General features: G+C 39.4%; 2 protein-coding genes and 1 pseudogene across 2 annotated transcripts in view; all 3 read left to right on the top strand.

The window, feature by feature from the left end:
• Positions 1-9,385, top strand: part of LOC131709115 (zinc finger protein 883-like) — a 45,588-nt gene that overhangs the window by 9,972 nt on the left and 26,231 nt on the right. The gene's annotated exons all lie outside the window — the stretch shown is intronic.
• Positions 627-9,385, top strand: part of LOC131709132 (zinc finger protein 665-like) — a 119,554-nt pseudogene continuing 110,795 nt past the window's right edge.
• Positions 975-8,722, top strand: LOC131709122 (zinc finger protein 345-like). The gene is made up of 3 exons (XM_059011065.1): positions 975-1,083; positions 2,865-3,337; positions 4,781-8,722. The coding sequence occupies exons 2-3, from the start codon at positions 2,872-2,874 to the stop codon at positions 5,860-5,862; spliced, it is 1,548 nt and encodes a 515-aa protein (XP_058867048.1). The 5' UTR covers positions 975-1,083; positions 2,865-2,871; the 3' UTR covers positions 5,863-8,722.

The raw sequence follows: 9,385 nt of genomic DNA, 5'->3' as shown, positions 1-9,385 counted from the left end.
TTACCATAAAAATGTTCAACAGAACTGGATCGTGAATTCATTTAAGAGTAACCTTTAGTACATGAATCAAAGTTGACAACTTTTTTTGACTCTCCCCAAATTTGAATTAGAAACAGAAATAACATTTAAATGTAAAAAAAGCTTATTTCTTTATTACAATGAAAAAACTGCATTGCACTGAAATAGATACAGTACTGAAAATGCAGGTGTTTTCCTTTATTAAAGGTTAATATCAAAATACATTTTGAAAAGGAACATGGTATTTCAAAAAAAGGACATCTCATTTGCTTATGTAATGTCCATCAATATATAGTCATGCGTAGGGGTTTATCAGACCTCAGTATGAATAGAATGGTGGAATTCAACATATTTTATAAACCTATTACATGCAAAAAAATAAATAAATACAAACATACAAAAAAGGCCTATATCTGCTCTTTAACACATGGGTTTTAAGAGACCAGCGCCCTTCAACAACTTAACATGGATATTATTGGATTGCATTGGTCAAATAGTCCTCATCTATTCCTGATAGTTATACTGTAGGCTAGCGTTGCTTGCAGCATTTCTGTGCAACTGCAAGATGTTTTTGCAGAATTCTACATGTAAGATTTCTGTTGGACTTTAGTCCCAATTACTGTATTCACAGTTTAGAGTGGGTCTCCAAACTTCACTGCCGTGTAAAAGGATTGGTTGTATAATTCTCTCACAATGTTAAAATGCCTCTAGGCTTTCCCACTCGTGTCAACGTCATATTCCTCCGACAGACAAGAACCAATCAAAACGCGAGACTGTTAAGCAGTTCCATCCCCAAAACCGGGGCTGCGTCATACCTCCGCGTCTTTTCAAAGAGAAGAACAACAACAAACGCCAGAAATTTAAAAGAAAAAAGATTGAGCTCCGCAGAGTTGTTTTTAATTTATTTAACATTTTGTTGCGCACCACTTGACAAGGCGAGGACGATAAAAAAAAAAGTGAGTTCCATGTTGTTGTTTTTAATTGGTGTTTGGTTGTTCTCGACGCAGTGGTGTTTTGCTGTTAGCCGCGGGTTTTTCAGCCGGTCAGTGTTTCTGTGCAGCGCAGGTATGTGATGTTCTCGTCATGGGTAGCTAGTAATGTCAGCGCGGTGTTGATGTGGTTTAACCTGCTGAACTCGGATGCGCGCAACCTCTCGATGCTCTCCTAGTGTCTGGGATAAATCCCGACTGAACTGAACAGATACTGTACGAAACTACACGTGATTGTAGATTCATATTGAATATAAACTACATGAAAACGCATTGCGCGTTGAGAAATAAGCACGTCTGTCTGTGTTAATGACTTTATAAAACATAATGTTCTTGTTTACCCTAGTTTATTATTTTTTAATTATTATTGTTTTTTTAACTGCAGATGCCATAAACTAAATGATAGACGCGATTGTGTTATGTTATTTTGACAAAAGGTACAGGAAGTGGCTGAAAACCGGTGTAGGTGCAGAACGTGGTACATCATCAGAATATGGTACTGGTACCAAAATGTGTACCGTCAAAAAATAATATGCTGTCAGTGTTGTTATTGACTGCTGCACAAATCACTAGGAATAAGACAAACTGTAGTTCAAACACAGAATGGTATATGTTTACAATGTTAGATAACACAATATGTTGCTCATTAGTTAGTTACATATTTGCTGAATTGGTAGAAAAAAATGATATTAAAATGAACTTTAAAGGTCAAACAGTACTTTTGTTTTTGTTCAGATGAGCGTTTCCTTGTTTTATGAGCTAAAATTATTTGCAAAGCCCGGGCAAGCGCAGTACATGGTGTACCAAATTTTAACATGTACCACAAAATAACACGGCCTGGGACTTTTTTAAAAGATTGAGAAATGTTGGGGCACTGGGATGCCTGGTCACCATGCTATATATATAATTATGCTACACTTGACCATATACTGTTATACAGGCTTTTCAGCACGATAGGCTTTTTACAGTATATAGCGAATATTAATGGGCTTTTCCACATGGATAGACATTCTGTAATAACACAGTGATGTAGCAAAAACAATGCTGAAGCGACCTTATATTTATATGACATTTGTTATTTTGCACAGTTTAAGCTGTGTCTGAATGAACCACTCGCAGCGAGTCCAGCCTTTGATATGGAGACACCACGCACTCACTTAACTTGAGCTTACATTAAACTATAATGTGGGCACATTTTAAGGTCTTTATTGTAAAAAGGTCTTCACAGAATTAAAAAATGACTTAATATAGTTAGTAAACTTCTTTAGTAACAAAACTAATCTGTACACAAAATATTAAGGCATTGTCGGGTGTTCAATATGCTTTTAGTACACGCACACACACATGCGCACACACGCACGCGTGTGGAAGACCATTCGGGTCAGAAACACATTATTTAGTGCATCTTCAAATATTTAGTACATGCAGGGGCACTGGCCCCTCCAATAATCATCTCCAAAATATTGATTTCTGCCCTTTCTGTCACTGACACTCACACACTAAACGTATTTCCTCGTGCGGTTATGGATGTGTGTGTACTTGAGACCTGAGACTTGAGACTAGAGACCTGTGCTTGACATCTTTTTGAGGGGTGTCTGACCGGAAAGGAAAAATTGTAATGCTGGACCTGGTCCAACATAGGGCCGCAAAGGGTTAAACTTTTTCAACAGATAAAATCCTATGATATTATAAATTTATTACAAAAAATTCTGTGTTCCTTCAATAGTAAAGCCACTCCTGCTATAATGCCAGATTGCCTCTGTCCCTTGAATGCCCTTCATAACACTGTATTTAAATTGATACATAATTATTTGTTCAGCAGCTACTAAACAGAGTCCTGTGTGCTGCCATGGACAGAGTGAAGATGGAAACCGTCCAGATTAAAGAGGAGTACCCTGAACTTGAACCTGTCCCCATTAGAGTGGAGTTCTCTGGGCTGGCTTCCCTCCCCATTAAACAGGAGCTCTGTGAGATGCAATGTAACAGCAGTCAGCCAGAGGTCTCTGAGATTAAAGCTGAGCACAATGACCTGGAGATCCCCCAGACAGAAGAACCCCTTCCTGTTAAACAAGAAGAGGTGCTGGAAACTGTCCATATTAAACAGGAGCCCCCTGATGCAGAGTTTGAGCACATGGAAGCAGTGAAGGAAGAATCCGAGGACTTCAAACCAAACATCCCTGAGCTGGATCCTGTGGGCCTGCGGGAGTGTAGCGTGGTGCTGGAAAGAATCTGCATGAGAGAGCAAGGCGCTGGAGAGGAAAGCTCTCCCAACAGCACGCAAGGAGGTGGAAAGGAAGACGGGCGCTCCCATTCAGAATGCAGTCTAGCAGGTGAGTGACTCCCAGTAGCTGTGACATTGTCATTCTAGATTGCGTGAAATCCACAGTGTGGTTGAGAGGGAGGGAGCATATTGGTTAGATTACTTTAAAACCTGTCCAATCCGGCATCGCTTGGGACTGGAAAGTGGTGCCGGATTAGAGAGTTACTGTAAAACATTGAATACTGACCTAAAGGTAAAATGACAAAACTATCTGAACACTAAACAACTGTGTTACTGTACATACACAGTGTAATAAACACAGTAATGCTTCAGCAAACTCTTCACCTGTTATTATCACAAGCCTGTTTAACCCATTCCCATAGAAAGACCTTCACGTGCTCGTACTGTACCTGCATGAGGATTCAGGTGCTTTCTGCTGCATTCAGGGTCTCTCAGAGTTAGCTCTCTTGAGGTTGGTGTTTGTTCAGCTTTTCTTTCAAGAGCACCATTCATTTCAATAGGGATTTGATCGGGACCCCAAAATCATACCGAATTAGAATGCTGGTTTGTAGAGGGGCTGGATTAGACAGGGCTCTACAGCTATGGACAAAAGCTTTGCATCTCCTAGAATAAAAAATATATGGAAATAATTTAGACCTTTTAGTTGGATTCATGTCAGCAAAGAAACTACAAAATTTATATTGGAAAAGTCTACCGGAAGCCAGAATAGTAGCACAGTATGTCATGTTAGATTTCGAAATGTCAAATTATGTAGTGTTTGTTTATTTATTTTTAATTGTCACAGTCCTAAAATTCTAGGTGTTTCTAAACTTTTGGCTGTAGTGTAGATTGCTGATGCATTTACAGTCTGTGTAACTGTATAAAATAAACTGCTTGTGTTTCTGTCTGTATACTGGAGTCCTGTAACCCACTGTGTTGGGATTCAATTATATGAATTATAAATGGAGAGAATTGAATTAACAAAACACATAAACCCTGCATGTGTAATGTAATGCTATGGCATGGAGCTGCACATTTCTAATGCACCGTGATGTATATCTGTACAACAATAAACAAGATGATTCCAAACAGAGAGAGGGAGGGAGCCGTTCCAGTCTCCAAGCACATCATTGACAGATTATACTACATTACACTGCAGTTCTATGTATGCATCTGTACATAATCCAAGATAGAAAAGTCATAAAATGCCTCGATGAGAAATAATTGTAGAGTGTGTTAGAGGAAATAGACCTGAAACATTGCAGGAGAACTTCGAACTCAGATTTTGATCCCAGGGCTCGGTTTCACCAGCATCAGTCTTTACTGACTTTGCTTTCACACAGAAAGGCTTTATGTTTAACTTATTTTAAACAAATGTATTTTTAAACTGGTGTAACCCAGTGCAAGCCCCCACAGCTGAAATTCACATGCTTTAATCCACTTCACCACCCAGCCACATGCCCTAAGCCTACAAGCAGTCCCTCTTGCTTTCTTTCCTGTTCATATTTTCCAGGTTCCAGTCCAGCAGCTAAAGCGAGGGCGGGAGGTGGAGAATATCCTGACTGTGGGAAAGGTTTCACCCAGTTAGGAAACCTGAAAACACACCAGCGAATTCACACTGGAGAGAAACTGTATCGCTGCTCTGACTGTGGGAAGAGTTTTAGGGATTCAGGAACCCTGAAAAGACACCAGCGAATTCACACAGGAGAGAAACCGTATTGCTGCTCTGACTGTGGGAAGAGTTTCATTCAGTCAGGACACCTGAAAAGACACCAGCGAATTCATACTGGAGAGAAACCATTTCGCTGCTCTGACTGTGGGATGAGTTTCAGTCATTCAGGAGACATGAAAAAGCACCAACGAATTCACACTGGAGAGAATCCATTTTGCTGCTCTGACTGTGGGATGAGTTTCAGTCATTCAGGAGACATGAAAAAACACCAGAGAATTCACACAGGAGAGAAACCGTATTGCTGCTCTGACTGTGGGAAGAGTTTCAGTTTTTCAGGAGACATGAAAAAACACCAGCGAAGTCACACTGGAGAGAAACCATATCTCTGCTCTGACTGTGGGAAGAGTTTCAGTTTTTCAGGAGACATGAAAAAACACCAGAGAATTCACACAGGAGAGAAGCCGTATTGCTGCTCTGACTGTGGGAAGAGTTTCCGTTTTAAAAACAATCTTCATACACACCAACAAATTCACACAGGAGAGAAACCATATCACTGCTCTGACTGTGGGAAGAGTTTCCGTTTGAAAACCAACCTTCATATACACCAACGAATTCACACAGGAGAGAAACCGTATCACTGCTCTGACTGTGGGAAGAGTTTCCGTTTTAAAGCCAACCTTCTTACACACCGACAAATTCACACAGGAGAGAAACCGTGTCACTGCTCTGACTGTGGGAAGAGTTTCCGTACTAAAAATGACCTTCGAGTACATCAACGAATTCATTCAGGAGAGAAACCGTATTGGTGCTCTGACTGTGGCAAGCACTTCCGTCAGGCAGGAGCTCTGAAATCACACCAGCGAATTCACAACGGTGACAAAGTCCATGTTCATTCAGAACGAAACCTTAACCTTGCATTATGAGTTCCTGTGTAATTTACTGCTTTGTGTTTCACTCTAAGAGCTTGATTTTTAAATGGTCAAAATGCTCTTCAAGAACTTAAACTCTGATTGTGTTAGAAAGTGGGCGGAGACGCGGACACGTCACAAGAGGCTTCTCTGCTGTCAGTTTAACTCTGTCAATGCAGTCATAAGAACATAAGAAAGTTTAACAACGAGAGGAGGCCAGTCAGCCCATCTTGCTCGATTGGTTGTTAGTAGCTTATTTATCCCAGAATCTCATCGAGCAGCTTCTTGAAGGATCCCAGGGTGTCAGCTTCAATAACATTACTGGGGAGTTGGTTCCAGACCCTCACAATTCTCTGTGTAAAAAAGTGCCTTCTATTTTCTGTTCTGAATGCCCCTTTATCTAATCTCCATTTGTGACCCCTGGTCCTTGTTTCTTTTTTCAGGTCGAAAAAGTCCCCTGGGTCGACACTGTCAATACCTTTTAGGATTTTGAATGTTTGAATCAGATCACCGCGTAGTCTTTGTTCAAGACTGAATAGATTCAATTATTTTAGCCTGTCTGCATACGACATGCCTTTTAAACCCGTGATAATTCTGGTCGCTCTTCTTTGCACTCTTTCTAGAGCAGCAATATCCTTTTTGTATCGAGGTGACCAGAACTGAACACAATATTCTAGGTGAGGTCTTACTAATGCATTGTAAAGTTTTAACATTACTTCCCTTGCTTTAAATTTAGCACTTCTCACAATATATCCCAGCATCTTGTTGGCCTTTTTTATAGCTTCCCCACATTGTCTAGATGAAGACATTTCTAAGTCAACATAAACTCCTAGGTCTTTTTCATAGATCCCTACTTCAATTTCAGTATCTCCCATATGATATTTATAATGCACATTTTTATTGCCTGTGTGCAGTACCTTACACTTTGCTCTATTAAATGTCATTTACCATGTGTCTGCCCAGTTCTGAATGCTGTCTAGATCATTTTGAATGACCTTTGCTGCTGCAACAGTGTTTGCCACTCCTCCTATATCATCTGCAATTTTAATAAGTTTGCTTACTATACCAGAATCTAAATCATTAATGTAAATTAATGATTTAGTTACACCACTGGTTACCTTGCTCCATTTTAAAGTTTCTCCTCTAATCAGTACTTTCTGTTTTCTACATGTTAACCACTCCCTAATCCATGTGCATGCATTTCCTTGAATCCCTACTGCATCCCTTCCTTTCTGCATATTCCCGATCCCAGTCATTGCCTGGGAGCGGGAATATGCAGAAAGGAAACTATTCCGCACCTCATCTGATGGACGAGTCAGGAGAAATTGATAACTCAGTGTGGGGAATCAGTATCAGGGTTTAGCATTTAAACTGCATAGACTTGAAAATAAATACATTGATGGGAACGAATATCCCGACCCCGGTATGTAGCATCCCAGAGAGAAGACTGCACCGTCCTTAGTGGGCAACCGTCTGCAGGGTTTTATCCTGTAATCCCTGAATAAAAAAGATCGTGTTGCACCTGGACTCCAAGGTGAGAGGTTGAAGATGAATAATCCTTTGTGCTAGGGTTAGGTTTTCAGTAAGAAGAGAGAGCTACTCATTTAACGCAGATGCAAATTATTTTGGAGCCTTCCCAGGGAAGAAATGTGAATAAAATGAAACATTCTAGGTCAAACAGCTGAGTGTAAAGGATTGTGGGAAATGTATTCACTTGCACCCACATTAGCATCTCTGTTCTGTATTTTAGTGTCGTTTGGGGACTTCAGTTCCCATGATGCATTTCGAGTTGCCATGCTGCTCACACAAATACGTGCGCTCCTTGATGACAAGTGGAGGTGCTGAAAGCGATGGATAATGCAGCACCGTACAAGAAAAAGAAAGATGCTGCTGCAGATTTCAACATTCCCACAAGCACTTTGAAAACCGTTCTGAAATAACGGGATACAATAATACAGGCCTGTGAACAGCAAACTGGATGCAAGTCGTCAGCGTTTCTGATTTGCTCAATACCTGATGCTGAGGACGCCTTGCTTCTGTGCTTTAAAAATGCCTGTGATCAGAATGTGCCTGAATCTGGAATCACTGTGAGACACACCCTGAGGAATTAGCACAGCAGCTGGGACATACACATTTCAACTGCAGTTCATTTGCAATATACAGTTCTTAAAAGTTCACTTACAACTGTATTTTCAATAAAATGCACAGTACTTTTACATTTATAATACTTTTCACTGTACTGTAATTGAAATTTGATTTCAGTCTTACTGTAACTTCAATACAAACTGACCATATGCATTTGAGACTGCTGATAATCAGAATTACTGATAACACTTTTTTTGCTGGTCCCTTGAAATTCATTTTCATGAGAATTGACAGTATGTGTATATCTGGTGTACATGCGCGTCCGCAGTTAGGAACTGGTTTAGGGTGCAATAAGGAAACTATATAACAATATATAACAAGCATCATTACATTTAGATTTGCTCCCCCCAGTCATACAGTTAATAAAGAGTGTTAAAAAAACAATGGATCACCATCTCAAATTCACAACCAAAGAACATTCTGCATTGAAATTGAGTTAAAAAAATGTTTTACTGACTATACCTTACTACTTCTTATCATTTGCATGATTTATTTTAATTGCAAATCTATATACTGCACTATTTCAGTTTTGTTACAGGATACATTAGTTTATCTCTAATGTAATCACAGTTTTATATATACACTGCCCCTGTTCTGAGGCTATGTGCCAAATTCTGGCCTGCTGTGGTTTTCTGATAACATCCCAAATTCTTGGCTGCTCTGATGTTCCGAATTCAGCCGAGTTTATGGGATGTTCTGCTCTTACACATGACAGCCCAGTTTCTAGGTCATACTCTCCCCAAATTTTGTTTTAAGAAGAAACAGAAATCAAATTTAATTTTTTTTTTTTAAAGCGTATTTATTTATTACAATGAAGAAACTGCATCACACTGAAATAGATTATTAAAGGTTAATATTAAAATACATTTTTGAGAAGGAACATGGCATTCCAAAAAAAGGACATCTCATTAGCTTATGTAATGTCCATCAATATATAGTCATGTGTAGCGGTTTATCAGACCTCAATATGAATAGAATGGTGGAATTCAACATATTTTATAAACCTATTACATGCAAAAATAAATAAATACAAACATACAAAAAAGGCCTATATCTGCTGTTTAACACATGGGTTTTAAGAGACCAGCGCCCTTCAACAACTTAACATGGATATTATTGGATTGCATTGGTCAAATAGTCCTCATCTATTCCTGATAGTTATACTGTAGGCTAGCGTTGCTTGCAGCATTTCTGTGCAACTGCAAGATGTTTTTGCAGAATTCTACATGTAAGATTTCTGTATTCCAATTACTGTATTCACAGTTTAGAGTTGGGCTCCAAACTTCACTGCCGTGTAAAAGGATTGGTTGTATAATTCTCTCACAATGTTAAAATGACTCTACGCTTTCCCACTCGTGTCAACGTCATATTCCTCCGACAGACAAGAACCAAT

The sequence above is a fragment of the Acipenser ruthenus genome, chromosome 41 (assembly GCF_902713425.1).
Source record: "Acipenser ruthenus chromosome 41, fAciRut3.2 maternal haplotype, whole genome shotgun sequence".
Classification (NCBI taxonomy): Eukaryota; Metazoa; Chordata; class Actinopteri; order Acipenseriformes; family Acipenseridae; genus Acipenser; species Acipenser ruthenus.
The sequence above is the reverse complement of the archived record's forward strand: the minus strand, read 5'-3'. Positions and strand labels throughout refer to the sequence as shown.

Excerpts from the sequence above, each read along its gene's own strand:
- LOC131709122 (XM_059011065.1), top strand. The coding sequence starts at position 2,872 with ATGGAAACCGTCCAGATTAAAGAGGAGTACCCTGAACTTGAACCTGTC. Across the intron at positions 3,338-4,780 it reads TTCAGAATGCAGTCTAGCAG|GTTCCAGTCCAGCAGCTAAA; the intron begins GTGAGTGACTCC and ends CATATTTTCCAG.